At 39.5% G+C, this 19,282-nt stretch overlaps 1 protein-coding gene across 1 annotated transcript in view; it reads left to right on the top strand.

The window, feature by feature from the left end:
* The first annotated feature begins 1,154 nt into the window (after positions 1-1,154).
* si:dkey-247m21.3 (5-hydroxytryptamine receptor 4) overlaps positions 1,155-19,282 on the top strand; it is a 35,766-nt gene continuing 17,638 nt past the window's right edge. The window contains exons 1-6 of the mRNA XM_063888889.1: positions 1,155-1,306; positions 14,537-14,618; positions 14,857-15,027; positions 15,673-15,873; positions 16,078-16,231; positions 17,348-18,012. Of these exons, the coding sequence (XP_063744959.1) occupies positions 14,596-14,618; positions 14,857-15,027; positions 15,673-15,873; positions 16,078-16,231; positions 17,348-18,012 (1,214 nt within the window). The 5' untranslated portion in view covers positions 1,155-1,306; positions 14,537-14,595. The remainder of the gene's footprint in view (positions 1,307-14,536; positions 14,619-14,856; positions 15,028-15,672; positions 15,874-16,077; positions 16,232-17,347; positions 18,013-19,282) is intronic.

The following is a 19,282-nucleotide window of genomic DNA, read 5'->3' as shown; positions in this document are numbered from 1 at the left end:
AGCTTCCTTTTCCAAAACATAATACTTTTGTGTTGTTCAATAAGTGCAGAGAATTCAACTTCTAGTCAATTAGAAAAAAGTGGCAATATAAGATTGAGAATGATATTCAAGAGCAACATCATCTGGATGATCACAGTAACAAAGAATATATTCAGCCTCAATGTACCAACAAGTAGTTCACATGAGTTACTTCATTTCTCTGCACATGCATGCACACATTTTTGTTAACCAACAATTGCAATAAAACCAGTTGAAATGGCTTTCTGTCCAGTGCATGATGAAACAAATACATATATGCAATATAGAAACACAGAATTAAAATGAAAGACAAAAATAAAATAAACAATTTCAGTTTCATTGTTTCCATGTCCTGAGGTGAATCAAGCAACTACTATTTTTTGGGGATCGAAATCTCCCTATAGTCAGTCTGTCCTACACTAGCGATCGGACAGATGCTGGTCCTCAGAGAACATAACAAGCACGCTGGGAGTAAGGGTGATGGTTGCTATGGAAGAAAAAAACATGTGAGAAAGAATAATCATGTAGTGTCACAGACGTGGTAAATATGGCTCTGTAAATCTGTTATTGTTCAATGCAAATGAGCAACATTAAGCAAAACAAGTTATAACAAGAGGTTTGTTTTGCCACGCAGGACTGTCATGTTCATCTTTTGGGATTTTTTCACAAAATTAAAGTGTATCTTTTTATAGACCCTTTTTATATGTGTTTGTTATACAGCCTATTTTCTACTGTTTAATATTTGTTTATTTTTTATTTGGGTTGTATTTTATGTATTAGTTATTTTTATAATTTTTTTAAATGATGTGTAACACTTGCCGTGTTGTTTGCAAATATATTGCTTTCTCCAAATATACTACATCAAACAGGGTATGCCATTAGTCTTCAATGACAAAAATGCATAGCTATATTGTCCAATTAACTTTATCTTTGGGGCCCCCGTAGATACATATGTATTTCGTGTCATTGCATAATAAGGCCACACGATGGCGTTATCGATCCCCCCCTTCTGTCTCTGTCTCTCTCTCTCTCTCTCTTGCTCTCTCTCTCTGTCCCTCTGTCTCTCTGTCTCTGTGTGTGTGTGTGTCTCTCTCTCTCTCCCTCTCTCTCTCTCTCTCTCTCTCTCTGGCACGAGGCGGACAGTCGCCCAGTGTCACTCATCTGCCGCTCGTGCAGATCGGACCCTACGCGGCAGTTTTTTTTTCTTTTCCTCTCCTGTCGGAATAAGAGCTACCAGCACGCGCTGAAGGTATGGATCGGAGTGACGGAGGCGAGGAGCCCGACACAGGTGAGCAGGTTACATTACTTAGTGCAATAAAAAAGTTTTGACAAACAGAAGAAAGAAAGGTAGAAGCAAAGTTCTAAGAGGGATTTCAATTCGATCGCTGACCATGACTGATACGAAGAACAAGAGTTGCAAGTCACATTTCTCAACATTTGCATGATTTAAACGCAAACAAAGACGTCTCACTTTACATAATTACAAGCAACAACCTGTAAGACAAATATTTAAAGAATGTTTAATATAATTGTTTCATGCGTTTCATAATATTACCAATTAAGAAATGTACAGGTGCCAAGTGTTGTAAAGTTGATACATATTGGTTATTGTTGTTAGGAAATTAAAGTTAATTGATGATTGATTTTACTAGTAGGTTAAAATATAACTTTATTAATCGCGTGTTGAAATTCACAAGCTACCAGGCAGCTTATATTGTAAAAAGAACTATGCATCAGTAATTATAATTTAATAATAAAACGCTAAGTACATGTTCATAGTAATTGTACTTTATCAGTAATATTGTGAATGCAGGGCTTTCACTTCAATGTATATTTCTACACTGAACTTTGTCCGTCTCTGAACTTAAGGTGAACTCCAAGTCTTATCACTTGTTTTATGAGAGGAGTGTTCATCTGAGAATACATACAGATGGGTATACATACAAACATGTCTTTAGGGGTTTTCAGCACATGACCTCATCTGTCCTTAACCCTGTTTCTGAATAAGGAAGGAGGAATTGTTCTTCCAGGATGGTCAAGAGGCAATAGTGTACAGAAAACCAACATAATAAAAATACATTTTAAACGCATGATAAAATCCAGGTCCAGGAGAATCTCAAGCAGTTTCCAGGTGTCGCCAAGAGACCTCCCCTCCACCATGAAACCTATAAGACAGGCTGCACAATCACACAGGGCAAAACTGAAGCATTTCATACACACGGATAAGAGATTGAAAGAAATGTAACAATATTCTCAATGGCAAGACAAAATACGACTGCCACCGCTAGGCTTAAATTATATTTTAAGGCTGAGACTGATCCGCCAGCCAGATAATAATGAACAAGCACTTAATTGAAATTGATGGAAAAAATATTAGTTTGGACGTGGATTTAAGGGCAAGAATCAGAGTGTGTGATGTGTTTTTGAAAGATTATTCCTGACAAATCATCAGCTATTAAAGATTTTTGGGCCTGCTGACTTCCTTTTTCCCTCTGGAGACACACAGGAGCCCTGAGTTTGGAAAATGTAGAATCATAATTAGATTATACGGGTAAAGGTTTACAGGTAGTCAGAAGGCTGGTTATCGCAACATAAATTAAGATACACCTATGCTCTTGATGTGATTGTTAGACTACCTAGTTTAATACCTTTTTAACATTTATTTTGCATTAATTATTGAATAAAAGCATTCAGTTGCGTAAAATACCTGTTCTTTCCATTCAAATGATTTTGACATAAATACAAGATCTCATTTGCCCTCGTGAATTATGACAGTGATTTGCCTCCATACTTTCTAGATTTGTATGATGGATTGCAGATATTGGCTGAAGAATTTTGATTTGTACTGGGTTATTTCGGTCTTTACCTTAGGGGTATCAACTACCAGAACACCAATCCCCTAAAGAGTTATGCTAACATACACATATGATATCAAAAGCACCTTTAAGTCATGAGGGGAAACTGAAACTGTTGTAATGGGTCTCTTGCGTCAGCGATGAATAAAAAAAAGACCAGGGGCATCTGCCCAGTCACTGCTGGGTCTGATGTCCTGCTGAGAAATCTAGAGATAAATCAGTTCAGGTTTTTTTAACGTCTCAAAAAATGTTTGCTGGCTGTCTGGACACATGAAAAGGTCTGCTGTTGTTCAATTATTCCGTGCCCGTAAACAGATTGCTGACATTTCAGCGCTGATGTACTGAAAATTCTCCATCCTTGTAACTTTATTACAGTTTAGTTTATTAGGAACATGAACCACACACACCTACTCATTACTGCTTCCTGACAGTTGCACACATGCCAAGTACCTTTGCAAATGCGCTGCAGGTGGCTTCTGTATCTGTATGTTTGTCTACTTTTCAGTTGATTACGCTTTTAATTCACTGTAAATATATTGTTAACACTGTAGAACAGTATGATAACTGCTACTGATACACTGTAGATTGTACTGTGTACACTGTGCATGTGAGCATTTGTGTGCCAGAGGAAGAGATAGGGTATAATTAGAAGTGATAGCCTCATATAAAAGTAAGATAAAGTGCAGAAATCAGGTAGCAGGAAAGGTGCAGGAAAAAAAAAACCCGATGTATTTTAAAGATTTCTTTGAAATGTTTACCTTTACCAGAGGTGCTTAGCCTGCCTGACACCAATTTTTACTGAAAACAGACATCGCATTTGTTAGTCTTATTCAGTTACATACCTTGCTTTGTAAGAGTGCAGCTGCATTAAGTTATCAAATCGATAACCAAACTTAAAATTATTTGGCTCTTCAGGATGTACTGTTTTTAAAAACAAGGCAAATATAGCCGTCTTATCGGATAACAGTTCCCCAACTTATTGTTGAAAATCCCCTCTCGGGTAATAAATCACTATCATTGCTTTCCCTTGACATGTCTCCTATTCTCCATAAATGTGGTCCAAACCAGCATTAGCTTGCCAACATCTTTTGGCCTGTCCACATGTCCAAAACATATTTTATTGAGTCCAATGTAATCCTTTAAACACACAGCATTGGTCTTAATAAGCATTGAGAATAAGAATGAATAAATCCTTAATTATGCACCCTCTGGCAACATCTGGAGAAGAACCAATAAATGAAATGCATTTTGTTAAAGGGGCCCTACAGTCTGCTCTGATTGGTTACCTGGCCGGCTCTGTTGTGATTGTTCAACCACTTAGATATATCCCGCCCCTTAGCCGTTCACGTACAGTGTGTCGGAGCGCTAGCCAATAGAAGCGCGAGTGTTACATAGTTATGTCACTATTTTGCGGAGGCCAATCAATGCGTTTCAGGCAGGGGGGGGGCGGGGGGAGTGTATGGAAGAGAAACTCCCTCTGGAGGGAACTTTGGGATTTTAGTCTTTGCAACCGGATACGGGATACAACTTTAATCAGATGTTGATTGAAATGGAGAATAAGAAACACTTCTACCAAATTAAAGCTGAGACACTGTATCCCACACTGGTTGGCAGACATAAACTCACTGATAGCTTTGACCCCATCCAGGATATGAGCATCTGTTATTGAATCAGGCAGGTGAAACTAACTGGTGTTGAAAGGCAGTAAATGTTCTCGGGAAGTGACCAACCCTAGCAAAGAAAAGGTGAAGCAGTAAATTAGTCAGAGATAAAGTGACTTCAGGGGATCAGACCTGGTTTTTGCGCTGACCAGAAACAGTTAACTTCGTATTCCTGCTATCGCCTGTCCTTGTTTGCCACTCCCTGTAGACATCTACGAGAGAGACACTGCCTTCAGGCTAATTTTAGGCCGTCTTTACCAATGGCAACTCATTAGCCTGATTCCCAAGCCTAGAGAGCAGTATTCATTATCAAAGTCACCTCACCCACGGCAACATACCTGTGTACTTTTTACATCTTTGTTATCAGAGATAAGTTATCTAATGAGCAGCAGTACATTCCACACATTTTTAACAACATTGATAAGAGCACTTTGTTGTTGCGAATACAGTATAGATGTACTATATCTATATCTATATATAACTTTTTTCATTACATTGGAGCCTGTAGGCCAGATTAGTTCTTTCATGGTTTGTTGAAATGCATTCAGCATTTAGCATTTAGGAAGTCATTAGCAGATGTTTTTCTTTGTCCATAAGAAATAAACTACTGGTGACACTTAACTGCGCCCACTGAGATAGACACAACTATGTTCAGCTGTCTTTCTGCAGTGGTTTGACACTTCCTTCTTCTTCTGACTGGCTCACTTCCAGTTTACCAAAGATGATAACAGTCAGCTGTTATTGTGGTCCTTAATTACTTTTCCAGCTGGTTTTGAAACGTCCTGAATTATTATTTTTATTCATCATTTTATTTTGCTACAAGTTGTTTGTTGCAGTTATTTCTAGTGGAACAAGGAATGTCCTTTTAGCCCGCTAAGTGAGATTGTTTATGAGATCTAGGCTATGATTTTATGCGACTCAAATGCGGATTGTTGCACATTAATCTCTTCACGGCCACCCCTTTTTAATATAAAACGCAACAATTGGTAACAATTTATGTGTTTTTATGAATATTTAGAAAGATGTTCGTTGCAAAGGTGGCCATACAAAGCTTCTATTTAACCACTTTACATCTGGGAATGAATTAACGATGATGGACTGACAACATTTGATTCAGTTTTTGCTTTTATTATTCATACTGTTTGGCGGTAAAACATGCAATGAAGAAACTTTAACTTTCTTTTTTTTTTTTTAAGTGGTTGGCATATACAGTAATTGCTTTCTTGGAAGTATTCAAGCATGATTTCCCGGCAGCATGGATGCAAATAAAGTCATTGATGTAGACAGTGGTGCTATGAGAAAGTGGAAAACTGATCATTCCCAACTGAATCCATGGGGAGGCACAGAGTAGGCGATGGCCCCGGGTAGAAGCTTGATTGCCACATCCTGCCTGTCTCTCGCATTTGTGCATATGTCATTTTATGTGTGTGTGTGTGTGTGTGTGTGTGTGTGTGTGTGTGTGTGTGTGTGTGTGTGTGTGTGTGTGTGTGTGTGTGTGTGTGTGTGTGTGTGTGTGTGTGTGTGTGTGTGCTTCCGTGCATTTGTTTGAGTGTTATTCACTTTATTAGGCAGTCATTCTCCATTTACCCGCCTTCATCCAGTGAGCTGGCACCATTATTGTGACAAGCCCGGCGCGCTCAATTACCTGCTCGCAGCCCATTACCCTCAGCCACACATCTTTATTCAGAGCACACGCTCCATCCGCTCAAAGTTGCATCTTGCTCAGCCCACACCACACCAGCTGCTGTGCGTGCAGCAGGCTGGTGTGGGATTAGTGCAACCCTGTGAGCGCATGGAAAAGTCAGTGGCACTTTAAAAGGAGGACAAATGAAGCATTCAGTAATTGCAGGTGACATTTTTGATTTGAGGCTGATATTTTGTTCAACTTTGTTTGTTTGCTGCACAGTGGGTGTGCAGAGGATTCCTGGATGTAAAAAGTTGTTGACTTGAAGCGTTTTGTTGTTTGTTTGGATCCCCTTTGACTGTTTCCATGGCAGCAACTACTCTTCCTCATCCACAAATACAGTATGCAATGAAAGTAACATGCCAAAACAGATTGTATGTGATACATCATCATTTACGCATTTCAACATAATGAATCATTTTGTGCCGGTTTGAGTTTTTGATGTTCAGAAACTTGGGAAACTGAATTTATTTTTCACCCCAGGATTTTCCAAGGATTATATCCATTCATTTAAGCAGCCAAATATGGTCTTTAAACTGGAACAAATGACTCCAGATGAGACTGGAAGTGAATAATAAAGAAAAAAACCCACCAGATTAACTGTTCCGTTTGTGGATCACATGCCACATCTACAGAGCTTACGTGGACTGAACAAAAAGCCAGCAAGTGCAGCGTACATTGTGTCATGTATTTCATCTCCTATCCTTATTTCCCAATATTAGACCCTGGGTTGAGATAATGACTTAATTCTCAACAGACTTTGTCCAACAGGTTCTGTCATTACGGCAACTATTCCAGGCTGATGGCCCAGAAGGTTGAGAGTTGAAGGTACGCTGCTGTCACTGTAGAAACGTCCCTTAGTCTTCCATAAACTCTCTGGTATTTAGTTTCCGAGAAAAAAAACACATGCGCTTCATTGATGTTCTTTCTGTTGAAGATGGACTAAGACATTAGATAAGCCATTAGTTGGTCAAGTTTTGTCATTAACAAGTAGCATGAGGGATACAAATGATAATATGTTGAGTAATTAGCATAGTGAATAGTACTTATTCAGTGGGAAATTTCAACACTGGTACAGGGTTTTTAGCCAACCAGTGTTAGCTATGGTGGTTACACTAAGAAATGCGACTATGTCCGGCAGTGGCTCAGTAAGTAGGTGCTTGGCCTGGGAATCGTAGGGCCGCCGTCTCAAGTCCCAGAACAGACCTAAAATTTGGAGTACTTGGGAGAGGTCCCAGTTCACCTGCTGCGCCCTGCCGTGGTGCTCTTGAGCATGACACCAGCTGCCCACTGCTCTCAGTACCAGGATGGGTTAAATGCAAAGGTCTCTGTGCTGCATGCATGTGTGACAAAAATAAAGAGGATTTCATTCTCCGATTCTAATGACTTACACCTGCATTTTTGTAATGACCAGCAGGGGCGACTTTACTGATTGCAAATTTACATCTATAGATTGTATAAAAGTCTATGAGAAATTGCTTATACTTTGTAAACGTATTCCTGGCTAGTTTATGGACTCAGTGACTGGCAGGTCCTCCAGTTCAGCATTATGATTGCGATATACAAACAGAGAAAAGCATTATCTGTAGAACACTTTATCAACAGAGAACAAAAAAGGCATGGGCATTGCAGTGAAGAACTCACAGCAACAAAAACAAGTACTGAGCAACAAAGATAAACCCATCAAACATCTGAGAGATAACCTCTTCAAAATTGTTTTGCCACAGAGGGTTTTAGTGATGTTCAGTACACTCTAAATGCTCTTTGCACCACATTCAAGAACTGAGTGTGTATTGTTTGCATTCGAGAGTGTCACATTTACTGAAGAGCCCTTTCCAACCCGACCAGAGAAAAGTGTTTGTGTGTTTGGCTGCTGCTCGTGGTTGGGAGTTATTTAATGGTTTTGAATGTATTCCTGAACCAGTTGGTTCTTAAGCAAACTTTACACATTTGTTATTTCTCCAGGATCTCTGTTTCCTGCTGCTGCTTTCAGTTAACATTTTATATTGAAAAATCTCCCTGGCTTGATGTGGGTGCGTGTGTGAGAGACAGAGAGAGACCGGTATTTTTTTTTTGGCTAATCATTCAAATGTTTAACTGACAGTGGTTCTGCTTTCTGTTTTGCACTCTTTAAGTTATTAAGCCGTAAAACATGGGAAAATATATTCTTTACCGTTCCAAAAGCTCCAAGCCAATCAAGTGAAGAGAACTCGTAAGCCTGTGATTCTTTTAGCCATAATATAATACAACCTAAAGATCAGTTTTTCAAAGTTTCTAATTTTCAAGATCACAACACATATGTTTTCACTGAATTGAAGAAAACTGCAGATTTTTGACATTAAAGTGGCCATAGAATGGGTTATATCTATCTGGTATTTTAAATTGTTCTCTGATGTCTACAAAGAAGGTATATAACTTTAGTTGATCCAAAAATGTCCAGATGCTGATTGTACAGGCCCATTTACAACCTATGATTTGGTCCTAGAATGAAACAAGCTGAAAAGCCTTATTTGGGGGCTCATTTCAATAATTATGAAGAGCTCTGCTCTGATTGGCTGGTTTACAAGGAGCAATCCATGGCTGCCTCAGAGCCCACAGAAGTAAGTGAAGTTTGCGAAACTGTGAGAGGTGAACCATGGAGGCTATCGGCATCCAACCTTACATGTTTGAGCCTTATCGGAGGAGGAAACCGATGAATTTGAAGAACAGCCGGTTGGTCGGAGATTGGAGAGCAACGTTACGGAGTGGTTAGTGTTAGTGTTTCCAGCAGCTGGTGTATGCAAATGTTGGGGCTGGACTACCGTGTGTGACGTAACACACAGGGATTGTTGTAATTCGCCCGTTTTACCGCTGTGATGCATATTCATGATTTGCACGTGAAGGAGGAAACAATGGTGTTTGAGGTTCACGGTAGGGGTGAAAATTTAAGGGAATTTTCAAAGATGGAAACTTTCCATGGGATAATTAACGGGAATTTAAGGGAATAAACTGGGAATTTTCAAAATTGAAGGTTGGCTCTTCATAGGGAACTTAAATATAGCTGGGGAAAGTATATTTTAGCATAATCTTGACGAAAACAAACAGATGCCATTCAAGTATATCCATGCCATTTCATCACATCACATGCACATAGCACACTGCTTACTGCATGGCTATTGAGACCACACCCCCTACAGGCACTGTGCATTCCTCCATCACATGCTCATATGATTTCTAGAAGACTGGACTGCACTTTTGAGCCCAAAGCACAAGAGTATTGAAGCCACACATTTGAACCTGTGGACCACACAAAGTGAAGTAAAGTTTGATGATATTATGGGGTAATATATTTATTTTATGTTTAAATTGCAAATATCACATACAGATTGCATTCATCTAGTAGATAGCTAGCTGGTAACTTAGATGCTAAATAAGCCATAGCTAGCAGCACTTCGTTTACCATCTATGAGGCACTCGTGATGCTGTTTTATCTGCCTCCTGCAAGATGTTTTGAAGATCATTCCAGTTGTTTAGCTAGCCTAACTATTTATATATCTGTTCATGCCATTGCATCAATTCTCAGTTAGCTCCCATAAATTCCCATAACTCCCATTATTCCCATGGAAAGTTTCCAATATGGAATTTTTTCAAAATTCCCGAGCTTAACTTCCCATGGAAATTTACCGGAAACTTACCGGAAATTTACCGGAAATGTTCAGCCCCTTTGCAACCCCAGTTCACGGTATGTCAGTTCAATGTACCGAACTCTCCTTATTCAACTATGCCAAGGTAAATACAGTTTTCCATTCTATGGCACCTTTAACATCAAAGTCCTGCTTAAGTTTGGTCGATGGATCTTTCCTTTGTGAGAAGAGAGAGAAAGTCCCTCTTATTAACTGGGACATTCATTATAGAAGAGACCACTTTAAACACTCAAAATAGCAGCAAAGTAGACACAAAGTGTCTCTTCTGAACAGTATGACTTTACTCGGAAGCATACAGATTCTGGGAAAGTGAACCGAAGGAAATGAAATATTTTTAAAAAGAAAATGTATCCATCTGAATTTAGTCATAATAAATACTGTTTATGTAAGGATGGATTGTCAAAGAATTCCATGAAAAGACTAAACCAAACACTGAATTTGTTTGTTTTTTAATGCTTTATTGCTTTCATAGCCTATGGCACTTAACCCAAAGTCCATCATTTAAATAGCCACAGCCTTTAAAAATCATGGGATTTTTCTAATTCAACACTCTTAACACACTTAACAGACACTACACACACTTTACACTACAGCTTCAGTAGAGAGTGTCATAAGTTTGTTTCAAAATACAGGAGGACAGTCTGCAGAGCATGAAACCTCTCGGTCTCCCTGGCAACATGACCAGAGACTCCTTCTCTACATACAAACTAAAATAATGTGAGCACACACACTCACACACACATGGTTCAACCCTCTCACAATCTGAGGTGTGAGATTAAGTGAGAAGTATTTACTTCCCACCTGACAACAAAAAAGAGTGTTTCATTTGCTGAAGTTGTTGTGTTAACTGTGATACAATGGTCACAACACACTCCTGTTTAATCAAATTATGATTTGCAGATATTTGTAACATGAAAATCTGCACCGATTTCTTGGCACGTTGTCAAGCTGCCGATACATCTTGTGCAGATTTCTGTTCAATCATTGTTATGTAGTGTGAAATGTCTCTGGTGGTTCGTGTGATGCATATTCAAGTGCAATAACAATTGTTTTTTGTAATTCAGATTTCACAGAGTAATGAAAGGTAAAAGCAGTAAAAAAGTCTGAGTTTACTTCCATTTATGAAGGAATCCTGATGGAAAAGTAAAGTAAATTCAAAATGATTCCATGTTTAATCATCCAAGTTGTAGCAAAGAAAAAGTAAAATAAGTTGTTCAACTGACCTCATAGTACCTCTCTTGAGAGTTGAAGGAGGAAAAAATAGACCTGACCTGTTGTCTCTGACTGTCAACAGAAATTGGGTCATGTGGAAGCTGTTGTAAGGCTAATCTGATTATGATGTGTTAGCACCAGGAGAAAAAGTTAGATCTATAAAGGGATGTCTTTGATCTGATCATAACTTTGCCCTCAGTCAAATATATCCAGTTTGTACAGCTCAGAAGTTCAGGAAGTTTCCCAGATGGCTAAGTGAGCATCTTACAGCTCACATCAGATGAGTCAGTCCTCCTACATCATTTGGTTTTGTTTATCAGTCAATGTGAGTCCACATCTAGCCATCTATCCAACCAGTATTACCTTTTCAACAGTAAGTTGCAAATAAATGTTCATAAGGACAGAACTATAGATATGTTAATGGCTTACCTGATTTTAATGAAACTTGGTTGAAGGTTGCAGCATGGGCCATGGAAGAACCCATTACATTTTGGAGCAGATCTGAATAACAAACACAATCTGAATCTATTTTCAGTTAAGATAACAGCCCTGGCTGAGGTCTACGATCTCTCCTTTCCCTTCTAGCCTTTTTTACTTGAAATTGATTATATTGCTGAATTGTTGTTGGCCTTAAAGTGAAGACAAATGTACCTGTAGCAACCCATACCAATAAGGATGGTTATCTTTAGGTCAACCAGATGATGAATCCGAAGGGCTTTGGTGATTTTCTGACTCTTCCCTTATTGCCACCATTCAGATTTTTGCTTTTACGGTCACATTTCTTACCAACTATTGAATGAATTGCCTTTCATCTAGTGAAAGATAGACCAAAAGCAACATAGTCTTTTCCTGCTGCCTGCTCTCCAGAGTTCATTCTGTTCAACTCTGTGTCAGTTCGATGTGAAATAGACTCGGTGAGCTGTGAAAACACGCCTCCCTGGACACACATCACACAGGAGAAACGCGGCTCCTCACCCTTCTTACTCACTCTTTCTTTCTGCCTATTTTTTCTCCTATCGTTGAAATTCAAATTGAGCAAATATTTTTTCATTCCTTAGATTCCAATGTGTGAGCTACTGAGTGAGGGTGGGTAGTGCTAGTGTGGTCGTCCAGTAATGATTTCTGTGTGTGAGAGGATAATGCTTATCACAGTTCCTTCTACTGACCATTAGGAGATTCACACAGTAATCAGTCATTTTTTGATTAAAAAAACAAGGTGTTTTGATGAAAATGCAAAGCTGATTACCATCCAATCTGTGCACCATTGTTGACTCAAATCATTCCTGCAGCAACTTGACATTTAATTAATTTACTCTGTGTATAATCATTGTTTCAATCTAGTGTGCCCACTAAAGATGGGGTGGGCAACGGTGGTATTTTCACTAATAATCTATCCATCTCCATTTGTTCTAAAAAAGAACATAGCGTCCGACTGGCCCAAGTGAGTAGACATTGGATAACCTCTGTTTTGGTTTCAATTTCCCGATTCCACAATCCATTGAATGATGTGTTTATGTCTGAAACACATAGACAGGACAGCTCAGAGCTGGAGTAACTGTTGCAGTTGTTTTCCTTGTGTCTTTGGGGGATTGGAAAGTCAAGACCAGTTTTACAAACCCATACTGAAACATTACCAACTCTTTGTTTGGTTTATTGTCTATGTGTATGTTTACAGATAAAACCACTGAAGTGATTTTCATTAAACTTGGGAAAGGATCTCATTTCATTTTTGAGCAGATATGAATACTTGCAGTTCAAAAATTGTTTTCTGCTGTCAATGTTTGGTGAAGTATACAGTAGCGATCCTGACTGTCTTGTTTCTCATTCTGAATCATGGCCAAATGATTCCAATCCAAGATCGATTAATGCTTACATAAGAACAAATCATTTCAAAAAGTGTAAAGATAAAATAAAGTCCTTTTTTCTAGTTTAACCTATAAAGGCAAACAATCCACTTACAGTACACCAGGTGAGAGGATAAAGAATGACTGGACTTGACGATAAATAGACGTGATGAACTGTAATCCGTGATCTGCCTACAGGAAGTAGGAGTTGTTGACAGGACTGCAGGCTGTCCCAATCTGTCAGATGATATTGACCCTCGAGTGCGATAAGACTTGACGGCTGTCATAAAAAGGCAGCAGATGTTGTAACAGGTCCTTAAAGCTGATAAGGCATCTACAGCTGTACCGATGAAAGGTCTACTGATCGTCAGGAGCTGATAGTTACTATAAGGTGATTCAGAGCTAGACTTGGCATTTCCTGTCACACTGGTAAATTAACTAAACCCGCTCAGTTATTGTAAACTCATAAAGAAGGTGAATACTTGTGTCTTGCAATGGTGTAAAACATGTCTGTGTACTGTTTATTTTATCGTAAATAGAAAAGTCTTTGGTCCTGACAAATGTATGTGGGTAAATCCATTAAGCAAACACTGATTCTGTTCATTATCAATTAACCAGTCATCCCTTCTTCAATAATCAATTACCTTTTTTATACAGTTATACATGACAAAGATAAGAGGATGGAATCAGAGAATAAATGAATTATTCAAACATTAAATCGATTATGAATAACGTTACCCATTATGTTTATGCCGATCAACCGATCAATTTATCGACTAATCATTGCAGCTCAATTCCTTTAGGGTTGATTTCAGAACCGTCCACTGATGCCCTTGGACTTAAATAGAAAGCTGTATTGAACACGAGCTGATCTGAATCAGAAGTTATTGATTTGACGGAAAAAAGGAAAGTCAAATTGGAAAAGGATCCAGAGTCAATTCCTAAGCCACCTTCAATTGTCCTCTCATTACCTCAGGCTATTGTTGGTCAAATCCATATGTTTACTTTTTTTACCAGGTTAAGGGCAAATAAGGGCAGTAGTTCAGGCACACTGTCCTCCAACTAGGATTTGTTGATGAATCCTTACCATCCCCAGGAGCTGATATCTGCCCTTTGACCTCCCTGGACATTGGCATAAGAAAGGAAATTTCCCCTGTGGTTCTCACTAAAGCTTGATATTTTTTGTTGCATTGCGAGGACAAACTAGAATGCTGATGGAATCTGGCAGACACAGCTCTGGCCTGTTGCAGACTGTTTGCCTTGGCAATATTACAAGCTTTCAAATTTTGATCCAGATTCTTATTTGGGGTACAAATATCACATTTTTGACAAGATGGACAAACAGAAAGAAATCCAGCACCCTGTCTGCACACGCAGGCCGGCTACTATTTTCAGAAAAATGCAGACCTACTGCGAAAGCCAGAAATATTACATTGTGTGTGTGTGTGTGTGTGTGTGTGTGTGTGTGTGTGTGTGTGTGTGTGTGTGTGTGTGTGTGTGTGTGTGTGTGTGTGTGTGTGTGTGTGTGTGTGTGTGTGTGTGTGTGCGTGCGTGCGTGTGCGTGTGGTTGTGTCAACAGGGCCTTAGCATGGGGTGAAGGGGACTATCCTCTGCTGACCTCAATGCAGATGACCAGTGATGGCCACAGAATCACCTCTACAGTAAGTCATACATTGAAATAAAACATGAATTAAAAAATACATCCTAAAAAACCTAAACAATGAACAAATGTCCAACTTAAGTTTTAATAATGAATATTGTTTTAAATATTTGTTTGTTTTCATAAATTAAACTAATTAATATAATAGAGCAATTACAGTACATCCCTGGCATGTCGTGCCCCTCTCTCTCTTTCCAATTAAAAGCTTTATTTTGTTTGTTTTTTTTGTACTTCTTCAGTTTGTTGGATGGCCTCATAAACACAGGACAGCAACAGCAGGAACAGCAGCAGGAATTCCTGATCTCGGCGGAGACGATTATTCTCACAATATTTCTCTCCATTGTTATTATAATGACAGTGTTTGGCAATCTGCTAGTCATGGTGGCACTGTGCAAGGACAGACATCTACGGTGAGCTGTTCCTTACATGTCTTTTATAAGCAGCGACAGTCGTCAAATCTGCAAAAAACCGACCCTTATTCAAAATTGTGTCTGTTATTACGACGACTGTCTATGCCTGACTATAATGACTATTTTCGCTTCTACGGAATACCTACCTTATGCTAATTCGATGTGTTTTAATAGCTGTAAAGAAAGAAATTGATCTTCAAATTTGTAGCTGAAGTTTAAGTTAGATGTGAAAAAAAAGCTAAAGCATTTTTTCCCGCTATTTGCACTGAAAACACATCCAGTTAAAAAAAAAATGTTCAGGGTCTCTGCATTTGACCCATCCTAGTGTTAGGAGCAGTGGGCTGCCATTATGCACAGCGCACGGGGAGCAGTGTAGGGAACGTTGCCTTGCTCAGGGACACCACGGTAGCACCTGGTCTTTCGGGGACTTGAACTGGTAACCTTCTAGTTCCCAGGTCCTATGGACTTTGGCACCAACTTAAATGTAGCCTTAACCCCTACAAACCATTTCACATCAGTCATCTTCATCAGTCTTCATTTATAAATGGTTAGAGATGACCTTAGCCATGAAATATTACGGAATACTTTTACTGTATGGGTCATTTTTTGATGCTAATTTGTTGTGTCCTCCTGCAACCCTCTCAGAAAGAAGAAGACAAACTACTTCATTGTATCTCTTGCGTTTGCTGACTTGCTGGTTGCGTTGTTGGTGATGCCATTCGCTGCTATTGAGCTGACCACCGGCGAGTGGCGATACGGAGAGATTTTCTGCTTGGTGCGAACGTCTCTGGACGTCCTGTTGACTACAGCGTCCATCCTGCACCTCTGCTGCATTGCCCTTGACAGGTTTGAGTGTGTGTGTGTGTGTGTGTGTGTGTGTGTGTGTGTGTGTGTGTGTGTGTGTGTGTGTGTGTGTGTGTGTGTGTATGCGTGTCTCATCAAACAAAAAACATAAAATTGAGGTTTGGTTTGTACAGAAGTTTAGTAAGTTAGTTTCATAAATGTTTTGACGTTTTATCAAAGATTGTGTGTGTGTGTGTGTGATTCCAGGTATTATGCTATCTGCTGTCAGCCGCTGGTCTACAGACATAAGATGACCCCTATCAGAGTGGCAGTGATGCTCAGCGGCTGTTGGTTCATCCCCATATTCATCTCCTTTCTACCCATAATGCAAAGCTGGAACGCTATCGGCATCGAGGACATTGTAAGTCCTTAGCTAAGATCAGAATGGATTGTTGTTATTAAATGTGTATTAGGATCTTGAATCAACAAAATATACCTTATGTTCCAACATAAAAAAAAAAAATAGAATCAAGAGCTCATATAACTCTTTGTAATACCTGAAGAGATGCTTTTTTTTCTGTGAGGGCAAATGCAGCACAAATCTTTCCAACCTAATATCCTCTGTTTTCTAATAACATTGTGCAATCCCTTGAACAATGACACGATAATGTAGTGATCACAAAAACAATTCCAGCCCTGTGGAGGCTCCCTTGCTGCAAGGAAAGACAGCACTTCAACAAGCATTTCCTGCTGGTTTGGATATGTTTTGGCGTGAGGTTATTTTAAAGCTGTCTTGAAATGAGCTGCAGGACTCCCAGAGGCACAAGGGGATAGATGCATTTATTCAGCCAGAGTTAATGAAATACGCTGCCCTTTCCTCTGTCAGGCAGCATCCAAAAAAACAACCTTTTCTTTTAAAAAGCTGGTTAGATGTCTTAAAGACGCAGACACAATTGCGCAAGACTATATATAACTTCTGTCTGCATATTTAGGCCATATTATAGTTGTTTTTATTTTATTTGTCTAATTTGAAATTGAAACTGTTTTATGCCAACTGAGACAAAGCCACAAGAAATCATGAAATAATTGGGATACAAGTTAAGCGATATGGTCGAGACAATATGTCTGCTTTCTGTGAACTGAGTTTGCTCCATTTCCACTAAAGAAAAGATGAATTTCTGGTGACATGGGGAAAATAAAGTGTGTGATCTTGGCTCTGTATGTGTATTAAATCTTCCTAAGTAAGGATTTCACTGCAACTTTACACAAAATTAGTGTTTCATGTCCATGCAGACTTAGAAGAAGGTACATACACAAGTAAAATATAGTCTCAAAGCTGGCCTTTATGCTAAGCTAGGCTAACTGCCTCTTAGCTCCATCTCTACACTCACAGGCAAGAATGGCATTATTAATCCTTAACTTCAGTTCATAATTCATAGTATGAAATAGTTTGGCATTCAAGTGGATTTGCAAATGGTCCGATTATCTTGTTGTAATATTGCGATGATTTTTTGTCTGTGTCCCTCAACTTTCCCAGATTGAGGAGAGGCGAGGCTTGGCTGGAAGCGCCAACGACACAAGTTGTGTGTTTCTGGTTAACCGGCCGTACGCCCTGATCTGCTCCGCAGTGGCCTTTTATGTCCCGTTGGCCCTCATGGTACTGGCCTATCAGCGCATCTACGTCACCGCCATGACTCATGTGCGGCAGATTGAGACACTACAGCGAGCCGGTTCTGCTCCTGTCAGTGGACCGACTCCGATGAACACAGTGAAGTCCTCCACTTCCTCAGATCCTACGGATCACTACCGCCTCAGGACAACAAGGGCCCTGTCCCCCTCAGAGCAGGCACCCATAGTGAATAGCCGCATGCGCGTTGAGACCAAGGCGGCAAAGACACTGGCGGTTATAATGGGTTGCTTCTGCCTATGTTGGGCACCGTTCTTCATCACCAACATAGTGGACCCCTTCATCCATTACTCAGTGCCCTGGCAGCTATGGACAGCCTGGCTGTGGCTTGGGTACATTAACTCAGGGTTGAACCCCTTCCTGTACGCCTTTCTGAACCGGGCGTTTCGGAGAGCATTTCTGGTGATCCTCTGCTGTGGGGATGAGCGCTACGCACGACAGGGGAGCTGCTCCTATGGACAAGTCCACAGAGTGTGCTCTGCTGCATCGGCCAATGGAACGTCGATTGCACTAAGGTAAACACACGGTAAATTTGCAACAGTTTTCCTGCTTTCCACTGTGTAAAATGTCCATCAAAGTAAACTGTGCTAACTAAGTGCAGGTGTGTCTGTTTTATTTTATGTATTTATATGTCTTTGATGCACTTCAGTGTAAAAACATTTACAAACCATTACTCTGTTGACCTTCAGAAGTCTCATGAACGTAACGTGGACACCGCAATTATCAGTACAAGGTACAAGTTAATAATCAGTTGGGTGTTGATTACGAGTTAATAATCAACACTTGGAATATTTCATATATTCTTTAATTCAGTTTCTTCACATCCTAGAGATCATAGATTGCTTGAAAACCAGCTGCACTTCTAAATATCTAAGCTTGGTGCAACCTTCATCTTATTTGAATCAAGTCATCATTTCTCATTTTGGCCATGTGTTGTAACCCAAGGTGTAATTGTTAGATATGAACATGCCGTGCCTTCACTGGATACAAAATTCATGGTCAAAGCAGCTGTGGTGTTCTGAAGATGGAACATTTTACCATAAAAAATGTCCTGGACTCAGACTTGTTAAGACTGAATTAAATAGTCGAATCAGGCAGTTTTGGAGCAGTGTGTGTACTCATATTCTACATACATATGAGGTCTGCTTATGAAGTGTGCCTTATGCGTTTCTTTCTGTTATGTCCCTTTAGGAAATATGCAAAAAATGTAAACTTTTGAGATAAAGAAAAAAAAGTGTGCCCAAAAAGTTTTTGGCACACATTCAGAATATTGTGTGTAGATGTCCTGCAATGAGGAAGCTGGGAAGGTAGATGGGGAAATGAGCAAGCGAAGACAGTAACAGATTGCGATGTTCTAAAAATGTTAATTTAATTGTGTTGATGAATATGGCTTAAGCAAATTCAAAAGCCAGGTTTGTAAAGATGGTGCATGGATAAAAGTTAGATTGGGAGTGCAATGGAAACTGATTATGCAAAAGATTGTTGAGCTTGGAAGTTCCACATTATTTTAAACCCTTCATCTGACGTACTCAATGAAATGCAATCAAATTATACGTATAACTTCTTATATCCCTCGACTTTTCTTCTGGCTCCATCACCAGGTCAAATATTTGATGTTTTCACTTTAGTTTGTGACTTTACGTTCGGCCTTACAGCTGCTGTACTCTGTGTTCAGTGGTAATCAGCCGATGTAGCACGCTGAGCTAACACAGTGAACAGGGGAAAGTGTTGTTTTTGTGTTACATAGAGCCTAAACCTCATATCCAGGAAACAGACGTGGGTAAT

This window comes from Eleginops maclovinus, chromosome 8, assembly GCF_036324505.1.
Source record: "Eleginops maclovinus isolate JMC-PN-2008 ecotype Puerto Natales chromosome 8, JC_Emac_rtc_rv5, whole genome shotgun sequence".
Classification (NCBI taxonomy): domain Eukaryota; kingdom Metazoa; phylum Chordata; class Actinopteri; order Perciformes; family Eleginopidae; genus Eleginops; species Eleginops maclovinus.
Note: the sequence above shows the minus strand (reverse complement) of the source record. Positions and strands in the feature narration are given on the sequence as shown.